Source organism: Corythoichthys intestinalis, chromosome 1 (genome assembly GCF_030265065.1).
Source record: "Corythoichthys intestinalis isolate RoL2023-P3 chromosome 1, ASM3026506v1, whole genome shotgun sequence".
NCBI classification, from domain to species: domain Eukaryota; kingdom Metazoa; phylum Chordata; class Actinopteri; order Syngnathiformes; family Syngnathidae; genus Corythoichthys; species Corythoichthys intestinalis.
In genome coordinates, this window is record NC_080395.1 from 54,476,940 (window position 1) to 54,496,256 (window position 19,317).

At 41.0% G+C, this 19,317-nt stretch overlaps 1 protein-coding gene across 17 annotated transcripts in view; it reads right to left on the reverse strand.

The window, feature by feature from the left end:
- cbfa2t3 (CBFA2/RUNX1 partner transcriptional co-repressor 3) overlaps positions 1–19,317 on the reverse strand; it is a 74,081-nt gene that overhangs the window by 19,359 nt on the left and 35,405 nt on the right. For 12 of the 17 annotated variants that reach the window (XM_057838540.1, XM_057838577.1, XM_057838594.1 and 9 more), the window contains 4 exons: positions 3,898–4,053; positions 1,662–1,903; positions 1,486–1,575; positions 535–716 (listed from right to left, as the gene is read on the reverse strand). In XM_057838540.1, the coding sequence (XP_057694523.1) occupies positions 535–716; positions 1,486–1,575; positions 1,662–1,903; positions 3,898–4,053 (670 nt within the window). The remainder of the gene's footprint in view (positions 1–534; positions 717–1,485; positions 1,576–1,661; positions 1,904–3,897; positions 4,054–19,317) is intronic. The other 5 variants (XM_057838658.1, XM_057838552.1, XM_057838666.1 and 2 more) reach the window with 2 other exon arrangements.

Sequence of the window (19,317 nt, forward strand, 5' to 3'; positions counted from 1 at the left end):
GTGTGCTGGTTACCCGTGTGTATTTTGAGCAAGCTGGCTACACATCCTCAGCTCTGGCGATCGACCGACAAAGCGTACGAACAGCTGGCACGGTGAAGCCTGCCCCTGCCTGAAAACGCCTCCCCTCCCCCTCACTCAACTGAGCCAGGCCTGCTGCGCATAAGGCAAGAGGTCGGGAGGCGGAGGTGTGTGGATTACAGTTCCATCCAAACCACCTCCCCTCACCCTACAGAGGATGTGTTCAGTGTTACGGTCAGCACATCACCATCTGGACACATCCCTGACATATGGACAGCTGCTGGAAGCCCGCAGGTCATGTAGTTAAAGCGGCAGAGAGAAAGAGTGAGAAAGTCAGGGTGATGAGATGCAGAGAAAGGAGAATGATGGAAGATTTGGAAGTATAGCTCAATTAACAAGCAGAGCAAAAGGGTGATCTAATGTAACCTAGAAATGTGACAACAATTTTTCTTCCGCTTTTCACACTTCTTGGCATTTGGAATCTTTCATACACAACATACTACAGAGTGACTCTACCTGTCAGGGGTCCTTCTCTTCCCGTGCTCATTCATCTCCAACATGATTTCAGAAGAATCGAGGGGCGAGCTGGCATTGGCGTCCAGGAGAAGCTGCTCGTGTTGGGCCAGGTATTGTGCTGGAGTCTGTTTGGCCAGCCTGGCACAGTGAAGCAACTCCCTCTGCAGCAGGGGCAGGTTTGCCTGCAGCCGAGTCAAAAATGAAACCGCTCATTAAAGTGAGACTGATAAAAAAACAAACTGCTGGAAGAACTAAGCTTAAAAATGAAAAGTGAAGAGTGACTAAAAGCCAGATAAGGATGTGAAAAAAGGGGGAGTGATAGCTGAAGAGACACAATGAGATAAGACAGATCTCTTGACACATTCCTCTGCCATTTGTCTCTCTGAGTTGTGTATTGTATGTGTGTAAGTGCTGTCAAATAACTCTATGACCTGTTTGCTTGATAAAACACAGACTGCTGTTACAATGCCCCAGATGTGGAGGATGACTGAACACAAGGATGTATGAAAGACACACTACTTTTGTCGGGACATTCCCCTAAATAGTTGACACGGTCTTGACACCAATATTGAAATACTAGAAGGTTTACATTTCCGGTTACAATCCACATTTTCAAAGGAGTTGTGACTCATCATTATTGGGCTGCTAGTTGCCAAGATTATTAATTTTGTTAATTTACAATGCTTACTAGTAAACAGAATTTGCTTAATTACATCTTTTGCTCATAATAATGAATTCTTTTTTCAATACATAATAAATGTTTGGCTCCGAGGGAGGGAGCATTTAAAATTTTTGCTGTATAAATTAGGAACCCTATTGCTGAGACAGACAGATTTTAATCTATAATGCATGCACACGTGGCATACAGGTCATAGAAACCAGGGCAAAGCTAAATATATCGCTTATAAACAGGTGCACACCTGTGCAGATAAGTCTGTATACTTTATTTACCTTTAGGAAAGGAATGACGAAAGGCCTCAGAGGGAAGTTGGTGGCTTCGTGAAGTTTGGAATGAAATTCTTCAATGGTAAGTGTAGAATTCTGTCCAAGATGAAAAAAATGTGAATGCAAATGGCACAATTGTTTCTAATTGTTTGAGTCGACGATTGGTTTTCCCACAAACGTACCACTAGACCCAGCACAAGGCTGCGCACTCGCTCTCCAATCTCAGGCGATATGTCGTTGCCAAACTGCTGCAACGTAGTCAGGAAGCGCTTGAGCTTGCAGAGCTGGCGGGCGCCACAGGCTGGCGGGAGCTGTTGGTTGGAAAGCGAGGATGTCGACGACATGGCTGGCCCGTTGCTGAAGCCGTTAGGAGTGGACGGTGTGCCATTCAGCGATGTGGGAGAGTGGCTGCTCCCATTTAGCACTGCAGACAGACATAAGGGGGAGACAGCATGAATTAGGTCAGTAGTTTCTGAGCGACCTGAGGGGCATCAGCCACATCTGCGGGCAAGATGGGACCGACTCACTTGTACTGTACTGTATACTGCTGATTCAAGAGTGCATTCAAGATTACAGACAAATGGATACCAAGAGTTTGGGACTTGATGCATGTAAATTTATTGTCGCAAGCTTGTGTGTGTTTTCATACAACTTCAGCTGTCTCACAAGTGTTACCATTTGACTCCCCACTCCTGCCACCTGCTCTTGTGTCAGTCTATTTCGCCCTGTTCCTCAATCACTCCCCCACCCACCAACTCACTCACTAGGACACAACTATAAGAGGAACTTGTAAATGAGGTGCCCAAAATAGTCCTGTGGCCTGTGTTACTTTTATTCCAATAGCAGGTGTGTAGCTAAATGTGGTGCTGCACATGTCCACGATCTGAAAACAGATTTCCAGCTTTGAGCTTTGGTATAGTATGAACAAACATACAGATAAACTTCATATACAGTGAGGAGAACAAGTATTTGACACCCATTGGCAGTGTATCAAATACTTGTTCTCCCCACTGTATGTACAGCACATGAGCTCGTTTAAGATCAGTGCGGGTGGACAAATTTGCAGATTCGCAAATACGAATAGCTTTGGTGTATATACTTTTTAGACATTCTGAAATTGTTTTACAATTTTAGTTGACAACAGGAAACCATATGTTCAAAATGCACTAAACTTGTGTAGTGATTTTAGTGGAGAAGAGGAGAAACAAGTGCAACGAGAGTACTAAACCATCAACAGTACGCCGTGACAGGTGAAAGAACATGGCCTGCCATTGCTATATAGGGAAGAAAGTAGCTCCCCTCAGCAAAGCCACCCCGACTGATGCCCCCTGCCCTGCCACTCTCCTGCCAGCTGGTGAAAAACACAAACAGACATCCACACACACAATGTTACACCCACCCTTGCACATATATTCAGTTGTATACAGCAAAAGCATTTAGCTCACCTAAGACACACCCACAGGGAAGCACACTTGACAGTGAAGTAGCGTCAACATTTGGTCACCAAAACAGTTATGAACCACATATTTTGGAGTGGCCCTTCACACAAGTACGTTCAAGATCAATTGCGGCCCACTACACATACTCTAATCTTTTCTGTTCTATATTGCATTTGTATCTGCTTGAATGCATGGTTAGTTGACTATGGCTTAGATTAGAACATGTCTGAATAAACTAGAATTAAAATGGTGAGCTCTCTCTAAAATACAATATTTACACTCTACTAAATGTTCTGAAGACATGAAAAGTAAAGATCTTCTCAACAAACATCTTTATGAATTGAAGCAATGTAACATTTGCATCTGATGTGTGCTAGAAATCCTTGTTTTGGTTGTTTACTCTCTTGATTTAGTTATCAGTCACTGTATACAGAACTTTTTAACTCGTAAAACACCAAAGTTATGCAAGTAAAGTGTAAAACAAAGATAAACTAATTTTCTTTCAATTAAAAAAAAAAAAAAAAAATCTTGTAGCAGCAAATTCCCTTGAGTGGTTTTGAAAGCTCTTTTTTTAGTTATTCTAAATTGAATGTAGTGCTTAGGCTATTTATTTAATGATTTATAATAGATTAAGCAATAATAAGTAACAGTAAAATGAAAGGATTTTTGAACAATGGATAGGTGTCCTTTGATCACAAAATGATTTTAAGAACATTTTAATGACAGTAAGACTTAACTGTATACCAAAGGTAGCTACTGATGTATGTTGATTTCCACAAGCTTTTTTATTTTATTTTATTTTTTAAAAAGTCTGTTTTTACATTTTTATAATATACATTGCTGACATGGTGCTTGAGTATAAAAGTTACACAAAAAACATACCTCGCATACTGCACATCCTGAATTGAGTATAGTTATGAATAAATATAAAGTAGAGTTAAAGTCTTGTTTACAAAACAGAGAAAAGACATATTTTTACTTGATTTACTGGTTGTGGGGGTGAAAGAAGCATTGCGGCTGGTTGCTTGGTTGACAGCCGGGGGTGGAGGAGGCATGGTTGGTGGGGTGGACCTGGGCTGGGTTTTCACATCCGCAGGTGAATCTGGCATTGTTCCAAGCTGCTGCACTCTGCTACCTGGCAAGAAAGAAAACATAGGAGAGAACACATTTCAAGATGGAGTCAAAAACAAACAAACAAACAAACAAACTGGTTAAAAAATGCCAGCGCTGACATTGTCACCCTGGAGCTAAGTTCCCCAAGAATATACTGCTAGTCCCATCAAAAATAGCTGAAGCAAATCAATGCAAGGTGTGGAAATGGCCTGAAATGTGTGTTGTGTCTCTGTTGGTTTTAGAAACACAGGCCAGGGTGGAATACAGTAACACCTGCTCACCGGCTCCGTTGCTGTTGACTGAGACCCCCCTCCTCACTCTCCTTCACACACACCGTGAAGCTCTGACATCCCAATCACTGCCCTTCCAATCTAAGCTAAGGCATTCACACATAAACACACACACATGCACACACTGCTCGCCGGCTGTCCCCTCTCGTCCTCCGATTCAGACAGCCAACTTGACTGCCAGTGACAAGTGCAGCTGGATCTGCTGCTGTCCATCATTGGGGACTGACTTTCAGGAGAGCTCCATCCTGCTACCAGAGTCTCCACTGTCCTCTGCCATAGTCCCTGCCAGGACCAAACAAGGCAAGAGCAGGACAGCTAGTGTAGAGCAAATAGATGGCATGGCCACACACCGCAGAGGAAAAGCGGACACGAGTGGGATATGGGGGTCATTCTGTATGTCTGTCTACACACTTCTATCAAATATGCCCAAGGAAAAGCTTTTGAAAACGGTTTGTGCTATAATGACACATTAACTCAGATTGATTTCCTCCGAATTATGCAGAGGGGTGAAGGGTGCATGCATTTCACTGTTTGCTAAAATTTCAAGATCATTTTGCTACATTTCTCCATGAATAATGTAAAAATCTAAAAGACAAAATGCCCGCAAATGTACAGGAGGCTGTAGAATTTGGCCATAGTCCAAATAAGCATTACTCTGCACTATATAATACTCTTTTGTCAAAGGGTGTTTTTCACAATACGTGTGGATGTCGTTTGAGTTACTGGAACCAGATCTTTTTGCAACATTATAACCTGAGAACAGAACTTGGATGACTTTAATAGGTTGCGAAGTCCGCAGCTTCGAGCCAGGTATGCATAAACACAACAACAAGCAGTAAGTGTGAATTTTGCAACCGATAAAAAGGAGGGTAAAAAAAGCATAGCTTGTTATAAAACATCGGAATAACAGCACGACACGTTCTCACTCAGAGTAAAACAACAAAATGCAGAACACGCACTTTAAACAGCTAACTGCTGCTACTTTTATAATTCCATTGTTTGGGTGACAGGTTGGGTCAGAGGTAGGGTTGCCAATTCCCTGAAAAAATATAAAGGATAGCTCTCTGGTAGAGCCGGACCCGATAACCGTCACCCTTTAATCATTTTTTTGTATGTGAAAAATTATTTTTTTTAAATGAATAATTAGAATATTCTAATAATTTTACTCCAACCTGAATTATGTACTGTACATATTTGAGTGATATAAGCACATGGAAAAACAATAATAATAACAAAAAATAAAATAAAATTTACATCTGTCCAGTTTAATTTGAAATTATATGAAAACAAATTGAACCCAATACCTGAGCCTTTTTTTTGTGTGTTTTGGCCGTTTTCTTTTCTTTTCTTTTCTTTTCTTTAAACTTTAAACAGTGGAACCATAAATACTAGGGTACTTGTGCTCAAAGTCCCCTTACCAACAACATTTTTGCAAATGATCACTCCAAATGTAATGTGGAAATACAATACAATTAGTGACAACAAAGTACACAGCGAAGAACAAGAAAACAAGTTACAGTATCATCATTTTAAAAATGCTTTTTTACTCAAGCTTCCGTTATCATTATGGCAAGCGACGGTAACTCAACCAATGAGATGAGTGGAATTTCGTGTTGTTATTGTTTCGTCAGCTCTTTGGTCAAAAAGCAGGATAGGCAGGGGAATACGTTTCCCTGCATATTCTTATAAAGCACAATACCTGTATTCGTTCGTTCTATAAGTGAGACACAATTTTTGAGTTTTCATGATAATCCGGGATATAGCGCGTCCCTTAAAAGCTCAATACGGGATGCGTAGTTTTGTTTCTCAATACAGGAGTCAAGTGATGGTTGAACCCACCTCTGACTGGTTCAGTTTGACCAAACATTTGATGACACCATGTGTTTGGCATCATCCACCAATAGTAGCAGCCTAATGCATTCATTTTATAAACCAACATTCAACAACATTTGGTTGTAAAAAAATTGTCCAATTCAACATTTATGTCTGTAATTGCCACTTTTTTATTCACCTGGAGCCTGTGTTGGACTGGACTCTTTAATTCTACGTTACTAATGCTGACTAGAAAATATATTTCCAGAAGAGTGGCCTTTGATGACCATTATACCCACATTACACCCCTTAATTATATTATAAACCATTGGCATTAACAACTGGTCAGCACATCTGCATCACAGTACAGAAATCTGGGGTTCAAATATGAGTTTTGGGCTTTCTGGTAAGAGTTTGCAAGTGGTTTTGTTTTGTTTTGTGTTCCTCATACATTCCAAATGCATGCATAATAGGCAAATTGAAGACTCACACAGTGAGGATAACTACTACAGAGAATAGTTAGATGCATGGATATTTAATATTTCTTTTATTTTGGGTACACATTGGATTAATTTACCCAAATGCAAAGTCACATTTCATCTATTTGAAAACATAAAATCTGAACATAACATGCAGGATTACATAGAATACAGTACTGGAGACATAACAAATATGTTGATCACGATCCACTGGTAGCTCTCAAAGATAGTGTCACTCGATTGCATCCTTGTTTAGGAAAGAAAAGTCTTCTAGTCTATCCTTCCTTGCAATTGGATTTGTCTTTACACCATAGTGGAGGAACCAATGCCAGAGTCCTGTCAGCCAACCTCCCTGGCATTCGGCCTTAAATTGACAATGATGACAGCAAGTCAAAGCTTTTGCATGGTTCACAGCACGTGCAACTAAATTAAGCAAATTTCAGATAATTTAACACTTCCACACAGAATGGTAAAATGACTTTTTACCCCACAATGTCATATTGGGGCACTTTCAGACTACTAATGGGTAGCTGGGAGATTGAAAGGAAAAGGTAAAGCAAAAGCTTCATTCTGCATCACTTTACAGTCAATGCAAATCGTCACAGCCCAAAATATTATCAATTACTGTCTGTCATAAGGGTTCAGTGTGTCAAAATATTATATACTGTTGTTTATATTACAACTACAGAATATTGTGGTATACGGTATCATATACTTCATAATATATTGAAGGAACACGGGGCGAGGGTCCGATTAATAGGGGGCCTATTTCCGTCAAAGCTGACCGAGTGGAAACACAGACAAAGAGCTTTTTACGTTGAAAATTCTTGTGAATAAATGCTTAAATCCCTGAATTCTTTATAGATATGGTCGTAAAAGAGTCTTGATTCTTGGTTAAAAGCAAAAAAACAACAACAAAAAAACAAAACAAAAAAATGGGCAGTTAGCATTTATTTTAATTAAGTATGTCGAATGTGCTGCTAGTCTTTAGGCCACTGTGGCGCCTCCTCATCACCACAAAGAGCTTTTTACGTTGAAAATTATTATAAATAAATGCATAAATCACTGAATTCTTTATAGATATGGACGTAAAACAGTCTCGATTCTTTGTTAAAAGAGCAAAGAACCCAGGCAGTTAGCATTTATTTTACGTAAATATGTCGAATGTGCTGCTAGTCTTCTAGCCACCGTGGTGCCGCCTTATCACCACAAAGAGATTTTTATGTTGAAAATTCTTGTGAATAAATGCTTAAATCCCTGAATTCCTTATAGATATGAACGTAAAACAGTCTCGATTCTTGGTTAAAAGCAAATAACCGTGACGTTAGCATTTACTTTACGTAAATATTGCGAAATATGACGCCAATGCTGTAGCGGTTAATTTCTCCAATGGATTTCTTTTCACTTTTTACGTTTCAAAATGCATGCATGGTACGAAAAATATAATAATTACCTTGGATCCTCGAGCAAATCACTCCGAGACAGTCCTTCCTGTTTGTATGCGGTACAGCTTTCGTACTTTTTCAACCTAAATCCGGCGTTGGATCACTGCATGTGTTTGAGAATAACTGCGACCGACTTCGTCCGACTGAAGCTGAGTGTGGGACAGCCCCCTACTTGAAGGCGTGGCACAGTGTCTGGGGAATGTGTCCCGTCAATATCATTATGAAGTCTATGACAGTATATATGCAAAATGTAACTGTACACTGTACTGTAAAGTTTACATGTATTTAAGTACAGTATACAGTACTGTATGTGCTATTTGTTTGACCTAAGCACATTGAAAAATGAGAAAAAAGTAAATACTGTTTTGAAAATGCCACAGCTTTTATGTGTTTGAGCTTTGTGACGATCCGGTGCACTCCTATGAAAGATAAAATAAAAAAAAATGGTACTTTACAATCCCAAAAGGTCTTTATGCCATCTGTAGACTGTTGTAAGGAACCCCTTTACAGCTATGAAAACGTTTAAATTGTCATCATGAATTAATTATAAATGATAGACAACACTTCTTTTGAATCAACAAAACCACTGCGGCAGTTTGCATGAGTCCTATTCCTGAGAGGTCCCGTAGAAGCTTTCAGCAGCTGGTCTCTGTATTTAAAGCGTGCCACTGCAGAGTATGCTGTATGAGGGTCATCGGCATGGTGATCCTAAAGAGCACGAGAGGCAATGCAGTCCCCTTATGCTAGACACTCTCAACATAAACACACAAAGTCGGAGATAGAGGCTGGTATAAATAGATGCAGCTATTCTCTTCTAAAAGAAGCCGAAAAACATTAACAAGCCACCCGTGCTGACGAAGTTTCCTGTGGGGAGGCTGCCATATGGCCCAGTAAACCTCCTTTTTGATTAAATGTGCAGCATCACTGTATGAGATGTACACAGTGTGCACCTTCAAACATGTCTCTCACAGAGACTCTTACTTTCTTTCTTTGGGATAGAAGAGTAAAATAAAGGAGGGAAGATGACGATAGGCAGGCTGCCCAGTCTGTTTACTCCCTCTGTGGGATTACAGACAGCTGTATAATCTGAACAGCTACAGGGACACAGCTCACACGTACACACCAGGCTAGGGATTTCACTTTTTAATACATTAGGAAGTCTGCAACCCCATCTGTGACCATCTGTGCTCCCACTGTGCTATGTGCTGAAGGACGAAACACTTGCACAAAAAGCAGAAGGTAGGGAAAAAGAGAGAATGTCAGGTAGAGTGAGGTGGTTAAGTCCGGGGTTGGACCATGTCCCCCTATGAGCCCGTATTAAGGGGAACCAGATGTGTCGCTGTCAGTGCTGCACTGACTAATAAAATGAAAATAAACAACAATTTATTTCTTCCGTGTTCTTGCCTGACTTTCCGAGCAGCTGTACATCTGCACGTTTGATGTAATCTGCCCTAAAAGATGGCTTGCCAAAGAAGCTCGAGTCTAAAATGTTTTCTGAATGCCTCTCTCGCCTTTTGTCATCATGTTGAAGCAAGATGGGGAACTACACAGTGCAAAATCCCCGAACCGCCTAGTCATATAATATGCATCTGCACTTTTGTGCACTCTTTTGGGCTCTTTTGTACTAATGGTCACATGCCTTCATTAAATGTCAACAAGCAAAATGGGACTGTATACAGTATCATCTTGTAAACATTTTCTATGGTATAAACACACACGCGCACACATACATACTGATATTTGGGATGTCACAATATAAACTGCAACATGGAAAGTACCTCAATATCATCGTGGTTTTGTCATATCTTATAATTACATTGATATCTCTAATATAGGATTTAAAGATGTCTTCATAGACTTCATAATGACATCATCATGAAGCATATGATGTCCTATTCACAAAAACCTGTGGGGAAAAGCACAGAATTTACCAAAGCTTATAGAGATAGATTTGGCCACTGAAGATATCAAAAGATGAGTTAACATTGTTACATCGTCATATACAACATGTATCTTTATATATGCAGTATTCATGACTGCACAGCAATGGAAACACAGCTGCGACTTATTAACTTTAGCTAACCACTGCAAAGTAGTTCCTTTAAATCCTTCTGTCTATTCAATAGCTCGTACTCCGCGGAGACTCTTGTCAGTGACCACATAGTCCTAAAACTCTCTCTGTCTGTCGCTTAACTCTCCCTCCCTCCTTCCCACTGTAATTCGCCGAGTCTCCAGGAATGCTGTTGTTTTTAATTTCTCCCAGCTGCTCTGGCTGGCTGCCCAGCCGCCTGCCTTCCCACATCTGTTCCCTATGAAGCCGCTGAGGAGTCCACACAAACAGAGCCTGAGCCTCTGGCCCAAAGCCCCCCACCAGGCCTTGGTATCAAAACATGAGGTTTGCAGCCCTGGGACGTGGACTTCAGAATCACAGATACATCTACTACAGCACCCCTTACACCAATACTATCTGCCCGATTTCCATCAGGGAAAAATGCTGAGGCTCAGTAGCACAAAAGCTCATTTCCTGAGGAGAAGTAACAACCTACAGAAAGAGCATATGTTCTCTCAGTATGGCTAATCATTGTGAGGGAAGATTTGTTTATTTGTGTCAGCACCAATTCGGCCCCTTCAGACAGATCCGGACTCTGCTTCATCTTGAGCTGATTTAGAGTTCAGAGGCTTTTGAGCCCTGACTAATGACAGGCTGTGTGGCGTGGGTGCACACACACAAATGCATATGACATATGTTGGCAAAATGGATATGCGCAAGCTGCAAACAAAAACACATGATGGTAGACATGTAATTCTAGCATAAGCGATCAGTCAAACAGAAAACAAATCTTTACAAGCGCTGACAATAGCCACCCTATAATTTTATGCTGTATACTGTAAAATGGGCAGCTCAATTTTAAATTATACATCAATTTTAAACGTTTGTTTAAATGAAGGCGCCTTGGAAACAAAAACCAATAGGATGAGCTGTGAATTTGAAGTAAACATAATTTATTCAGGGTTAAGGGTATAGGAGTGGTATTTCTGTCTTTCCGAGCTGCAGGGATCTTGTCATCCAGCGCTCATATCTGTGAAAGCTGTTATTGATGTAATTGTATTGAAGTTCTTGCGACCATCTGTTCTCCTTTGGGAGGGTCTGGCTCCTCTCGTCGGCAGTGAAGTGGTTATGCGGAGCACATCTCTGCTGCAGACGCGCTCGCAGAGAAAAAAACTTCCTTTTCAGATTTTCCCAACGGCTGCTAATAAAATCCAGATGTTAGACTTGAGCTGACTCTCTCACCTCTCCTCCCTCCTTCCTCCTTCTGTCCTCCCTCTACTTCTTGTGTCATTCACCATCTCTTCTCGGATCCCCCTCCTTTCCCTCTGCCTACAACAGAACTAATCATTTATTTCAGCTCTTTCATCTTCCGCCCCCTCCCCTTCACTTCATACCTCCCCACAAGGATCCATCCATCTACACCTCGTTCTTTTTTCTGCAGCCACTAACCCGGAGCCATCTCTAAATATAGGAAAGTATTTGTGACATTTAGTTAAGGTAGGCTGGGCCAAGAACAACTCCTTGGCTAGCCTGTCACATCTGGAGTGTGTTAGGGTGGCAGTAGTACCAACTGTGGAACTCCCAGCCAGCACACATGAAAAAAATAGTCACACATCTGGATCATAGAAAGTGCTATTCAAGCTGGACTATACGCTTAGTTAAAAAGAATCTTGTTATCGCCCAAATCAACCGACATTGCATGTGGCATCATTATACGAAATATTTTTGCTTGCATAGGTTAGAGCAGACATGTCCAAAGTCTGGCCCAGGGGCCAAATGCTAAAATAAATGCAAAATAAATTGGTCATCAGTACTGCTACCAGCATATTAAGTATCTTACACACTAAATGCTGCTCCTCATTTACCCACTAAAAGGCAGCATTACTCTAAGCAACATTACCCCGTGTGACCTTTTACTCCCAATTTTTTTAAAATGGTGACAATCAACAAAAAAAAAGAAAGTTGACTGCGACGGCCAGCACTTCAAAGGTAGGTGGAAATTGGGCTATTTCTTCACTAAAATACGCAACGACTGTGTCTGCCTCATTTGCAAAGAAATAGTTGCTGTTTTTAAAGAGTGCAATGTAAGGTGATATTACCAAAAATGACATGCTGACATGTACGACAAGATTACAGGGAGGTTAGGTAGTGAGAAATTTAAGCAACTTAAAGCTAGTTTAATTTCACAGCAGCAGTATTTCGCAAGAGTCCAAGAGTCGAAAGAGAACGCCACAAAGGCTAGTTGCGAGATTGTTGAAATTATTAATTAAAAAAAAAAAAAAAAAAAGCAAATGTGACACACATAATGGCTTGCTAAAATTTGCCTAAATATATTGTTCTACGTAAAAGACGTCTGGCAAGGTCGGCCCCCCACATTTTTACCACACCAAATCTGGCCCCCTTTGCAAAAAGTTTGGACACCCCTGGGTTAGAGTAATGTGTTTCCCTTAGAAAATATGAATTGGCTTACTTAATACATGTTTAGACTGCAATTGATTACTACTCTGGATTCAGTATCGCCCCTTTCAGACTTATATCCCAGTAAATTCCCGTGTAAGGGAATGCGGGATTTACGCACGTGTCATGGCTTTCAGACAACGGTGTAGGTTTGCATAGGGACGGTAGGGACATAACACTACCAACATTTCAGGATGCTGAAATTATCCCCACCAACTTTCATGCAACCTTATTTGCATTATATAATGACTTCAGTTATATAGGTCATTTAGATTGTCTTGTCATATGTACCGTATTGGCCCGAATATAAGACGGCCCTGATTATAACACGAACCCCTCTTTTTCAAGACTGAAGTTTGAAAAAAGACTTTTTGAACACTAAATTAATTTTTATAAATAAAATTATTACAGTACATCTGAAACAAATGATTATAACAATATATTTGAGAGAAAAAAACATGTTATTTTGCCTCATTCAAATCTTAATATCTGAACATTTAAATATGTACACTAAAGGGCAATCACATTCGTAAATGAATGGCTTCTGGTTTTTGAAATGTAAATAAACCAATCTATTGTGGAAAAAATAAAAAAAATGCAATAACTGCATTAACCATCTGTAACTAACTGCAACTGTAGTCTTGCAACAAATCTGAATATGGAAAAACATAGCAATAAAATAATGCAAACTGGCTAAACTTGACAGTAGCTGAGATCTGTCATGATAGAACATCGCTTCAATGATATCTGGCGCCATCCAGCGTTGTGAATGGTTATAATGTCTAGACCGCGAATATAAGACCACCCCCTCTTTTTCAGTCATATTTCAATGCAAAAAACACCGTCTTATAGTCGGGCCAATACGGTACGAGTTTTTTTCGGCCAGCAGCAGCAGCAGCAGCCGCTGTAAGTAGTGTAAAAAGTCGTCAGTGTTGTGGAGGTGGAGAACACACCACTAATTTTGTTACTGAAAGTCCGACCTGCATCAGAGTTAGCATAACATTAATCTGTGTGAATTTCTCGAACTCAAAGAGGAAGTTGCTTTGAAAGAAATATCCTCCTGTATGTTTTCTACTGTTAAGGTTAATTAAACTGTACTGAACTAAGGATTACCCCCCCCCTATAGATAGTTAATTGATGAATAACAAGTTTGTATTTCATGTGTATGTTAATATAATTTGTGTTCAAATATTGCAATTTAAATTTGCTGATAAAATCCAGACATTTTTTTTGGAAGTTTTCGAAATTTTTCTTTAGTAGTTTTTGAAAACAAAGGTTTAAATCGAACTGTGTATCACCTGAACCAATACACATCAAAGTTAGTATAAGTCAATACAGATTTATTTTGCATTGATCATTAAGCCTATCAATTAATTAGGTTCAAATTGTTAAGAAATGTAGCCCTGACCCCCGTTCACCCAGTCTGTTTGGTCTTATAAATGTCCCATCCCCAGCAAAAAGTGCAGGTTATGCTGTTATATCGTCCCTACCAATGTTGAGACCAAATCTACGCCCTTCCTTTCAGACATGGGGTGACACCCTGGGAATTCCCGGGTTGGACACTTTCAGACTTGTCCCGTGTTGGTGACTCGACGCGCTCTGTGCAGGGAGGGTATCGGCATCAAAATAAACCACACATTTCCAAAGATGGACGATGGCGTGTCTCTTCCTCCGCTCTATGATCCAATAGCAATTTAACTTCTTTATGGTCCCAGTTTAATTTTGCTATTTCCAGTTCGTCATGTTGAGAATTGCAGTGTTTGTTTACCACTTTTCGTCTTACTGCAAAAAAAGAGGAAATGACGATCAGCCCGCCATGATATTTACGCCATCAGCCTTTGTGCTGTGACCTGAGAATTCAACTTCTGCTTTCACACATGATGCGTCCCGGGTAAGAGCCGGACATTATACTAGGACGTGACTAGAGGCGTGGGAAATTTCCGATTCTTAGATTATTCGCGATTCGGACATGGAAGATTCGAGAACGATGTTCAACTCATGCCGCTAGATTAAAAAAAAAACAATAATACATGACTGCGGCCGACGGCCGCTACCAACAACGCCTAGTTGCTACTTGCTACAAACATACGACCACAAAATGCTATGGTAGATATCATACAGTATATACATAGAACTAGATGCGAAATAACAGACGACGGCGGCGTTAGAATATATGTATAAAGAACTAGATGCGAAATGAGAGACTTGATGGCGTTAGTAAACAGCCGCCATCTTAAAGCAGAAGACGTCTCTGGAAGGCTCTGTTGTAACGAACCTAATTAACTTTTTATCTAAATCGGCACAATCTTGACTTGAATCTATTTTAAACAATGAAACCGTTTTAAACTTTCACAAGTCGAAAATAGACAGAAGGGAAATTATGGAATAACGGGAACAATTTTAACAACTTTAACAGTTGATTCACAACATTAAATTATTTGAATGCAGTTTAAAGCTGCTGATACGGAATGTGGACTTGAGTATTTTATTTACTGTTTTGGACTGTTAACTTGACACTGAAATATTAGTTTGGTTTAGCCTGAGATGTTTTTTGAACAATTTTAGAACTAATGTACGAAACACTGTGGGGGGGTGCATCAATGATCGATTTATAATCGAATTGTAGCCTCTGAATTGTAATCGTAATCGAATCGTTACGTGCCCCAAGATTCCCACCTCTAGACGCGACCCGGTTAATGTCCACGTCAACTCGTTTCAGACGACCCGGGAAATTGCATTCACACATAAGGGCTACCCGTTTAGATCCCGGGAATTAACCAGGGTTCAGGTATGTGTGAAAGGGGCTTCAGTGTACTGGTATGTATGCAGACTGCACAGGCATGATAAAGGGATTTCTCACGAACAGTTACAGTATATTGACACGTTCATTTGGTTTACAGTTTGAAGAAGACATATTCATTTAATTTAATATCTTCTGAAATTGTGGTGTTGTGTGCATGTTTGTGTATGTGTGTGGCTCCAGGGTCTCTGTGTGAGGGGAGTTGAACACCTGAACATCAATAACTGTCATGAGGGCCACCTGGGACCCCACAGCCAGCTTGCACCATGGGCACACAGCCATCACCAGCACAGCTGCCACAGAGAGCCAGGGGGAGGGGGCAGAGGAAGATGGGGGAGGGGAAACAGAGATTTAGCGGAGAAAGTGTGAGCACACGGACACAAAGATATAGTAGGATGTTTTGTGACGTCATTGTTCACATTTCTCGAGCATTGTGATAGAATGTGGCAACAACCACTGTATTTTACATGGAGTTTGATTGTTTTGCACATGTGATATTTGTCTACCTTTCCTTGAAATTAAATAACCGGAAGGCTTTGGAATGACTTCCAATGTGTTGCCAATACATATTTTATGCTAATCTCTAAACTTCCTCTGCTCTTAAGGTATTAGAGTGTTTATGTATCGGAGATTTTACCCACGAACTATTCGTCGCGTCTTTACTGTCTGCCATCATGTTTGTGACTTCTGGCCAACAAACCAACTGTGCAGGCACGAAAATATGTCAATTAAGATCCTCCTGTAGAAGAAAGTGACTACATGCACATCTGGAGCTAGAAAAAACAGGCAGAGAGAACTAAGGTGACAGGGTTCTCTTGCAAGGAGTTTGCTCCATGTTGCCTCTTTTCCTACTTGTCTTCTTTTCCACGTCCTGTCAGCCGTGATCCTAATTTTGCCAGCTGAGAGCTTTGCCTCTGGCTGCTGCGGTCCAACATTGAATCAGTCTTCTTTTCCTTTCAGCAATGACCTAAGTTAGAAAGCCCAATCAGACGTGACATAATTCCTCTAAATACCCATAGGACTACTGTTCCTTGCACCTGAGTAACTGAAGAAATCCAACAAAGTTTCAAACTTTAGAGTGTTCCAATTAACAAAAGTTTATCCTGCATATTTCCATTTATTACTGAGGTCATCCACTGTACACGTATACGGCACATTTCATATCCAAACTCCAAATGAGGTGCGTTGAGTATAGTTGACTGGAAGTATGATAGATTTGAAGAACTAGAAATTCCAATTGCCACAGAAGTGTAAATGATTTCCCCAAGTCAAAAGAACTGGGACACAGGAGTTGCATGAATAGATTGCAACAGCCATCCATTTTCCATATACCATAAGTGGCACCGGTGAGCTAGTGGTGGTAGTGTCAACTGCTAAGGCTACACCCAATTGATGTGCAGTTCGAAAGCGCAACAGATTGAGCGCGTTCAAACAGCGTTATATCTTGTATGAATATATGTGCTTGTTAATTATGTTGGAGTGGCCAGATGTTTGCTGTGTACTGTACTTTACAAAAGGACTGATGAATTATGAGATGTGTTGCGTTGTTCACTTATGTTCATAACATGCGTAGTTGACTGCAATGTAGGAATTTCTGTGTGCTAAAAACATTCCGTTTTCATCAGCTGGAAACAAATACAAATGAGTAAGGGACATTTGACGTAATTACTTTGTGAGCTCGGCCATTCTGCATGAGCTGTTCTGCTCGTATGAAGCTTACCAGCAGGCATTTAGATAGGGCAACTTTTTTTACTGCATCAAAACGTTCGCAAAAAACTTTCAGTTTTTCGTGAAATAAAAAAATTGGAATGGAACAAAATGCTGGTTCATTAATACACAACATTGTTTTTTTTTTATCAATGTTTTTTAATCAATTCGAAAAGAAGACATTTTTGATGCGGAAATAATTTTTTATGGATATCGACACAAATAGTTTGGAGGTCAATAAAAAAATCAGCATAAAAATTGAAATGTAAGAGGGGAATCGAGAATGTTATTGAAACTAATACATTACACGGACAAAAAAAATAACACATTCAAATGCAATATTGCATGTGAACTTTGGTCTATCAGATGGAATAAAATAACAAAACTCACTTCCATCATTCAAACACGTTCTTTTTGCCCAGCATCAATTAACTCACTATGCTTTTAATTACTCTGTTAATTGTGTAGAGGTACTAGCATGAGGGGTGGCCTCGTTTCTAAAAAAAGGAAAAAGGGTTGAATGTTTCTGAAATGCCTTGCGAACAGCACTGTATATGTAGAGAAAATATTCGTTGCCAGGCGGCACGGTGGCTGAGTGGTTAGCACGTCTGCCTCACAGTTCTGAGATCAAGGGTTCAATCCCGGGCTTCGGCCTTCCTGTGTGGAGTTTGCATGTTCTCCCCGTGCCTGCGTGGGTTTCCTCCGGGAACTCCGGTTTCCTCCCACATCCCAAAAACATGCATGGTAGGCTGATTGAACACTCTAAATTGTCCGTAGGTATGAGTGTGTGCGTGAATGGTTGTATGTCTCCTTGTGCCCTGCGATTGGCTGGCAACCAGTTCGAGGTGTCCCCTGCCTACTGCCCATAGTTAGCTGGGATAGGCTCCAGCACCTCCGCGACCCTCGTGAGGAAAAGCGGCATGGAAAATGAATGAATATTCGTTGCCTGTCTAGCTTCGTGCAACAAAGTTGCACGTGAAGGGAGTGAACACTTGTGAGGAGAAGTGAGCAACAAGAGAGGCTATAGGACACATTCAGAGAGTTATATACGTACATGTACTGAATCCATTCATGCTGGTCACAGGAGGGTGTGGAATTATAAGAGTGGGGGGGGGGGGTCGTCGGGCGTGGGAATGTCACACTGTTAAGTTTAGGGCATGTGGGCTTATTGTAGTTGTGGGAGAGTTTGGCTAGAGTCTCCACAGAGTGACCTGTCTGTCATAGAGCGTTGCGATAACACAAACATCCTCCAAACAGTAGTGTACACAAACACATGCAAGACCACACGGCAGTTAACATGGGAGACAGTGGCTGTTTGATTTTCACAAAGTTAATTCTCTGCTGAATGTACATACATTCAGTGAGATATCTGGGGTTGGTTGCCTGTTGGTCTTTCCCTCACATTGAGCAGATGTTCACTCCCTATTTCTTCCAGGAGCATTGTTTGAGGAGGTGTATCCAGGAAACAGTGACCGGTGCTCACTTCCTGTGTGACAGGTGTGCGATGGAGGCCTGACAGCTGCTGTCCTGCCCTCTCTCCCCATCTCTCTCGCTCTCCTGCTCCTTTTCTTTTTAACCAGCTGCAGCAGAACGCTGCACTGTTTGTCCTGACGTCATAACGGCTGCTTGCTGATTTATGAAGCACAAAAGTCTTGTATTTGACCCTGGCAACAAATGTGATCCGACAGGTTATGGAATCACACTGTTTGTCCGCTTCATGGCGCACGTTCACTCGCTTGAGTTTTTCATGACATGTAGCCATCACTCACAGTTAAGAAAGGGGAGCCAACAGCTGATTAGTCATCCTCCTGCATCATTTGGGTCAGTGTTAAATGTCTTCTGTGTCACTAAGGAGCTGTCAGTGCGAACAAAAGGGTCTGTAGAACTTGAGCCGCTCGCTGTCTGCCAGCGCTCACACACCTCTTTGCCGGGCCAACAGTAACAATAGCTCCTGACATAAGCCAGGCAAACGCAAGGTGTTCTGTACTATGCCTCCCGTCCGCCACCCACATCTTAAACATGCCTGGAAGCACTGGGAGGCAGAGTGTGATAGTTTTAGGGGGAGGGGGGTTGTTCATTTGACAGTTTCAAGAGAAGCCCTGACAGTTTCTCTGACAGCCAAGGCACGTGGCAAAATAAATACCAACAATATGCCTCTGGGACACTCCCTCAATGCAGAACATCTCTATGAAAACGAAGAGCATAGATGATGATTAATGTTTATTGCGTGGCTAGGTTAAGTAGTG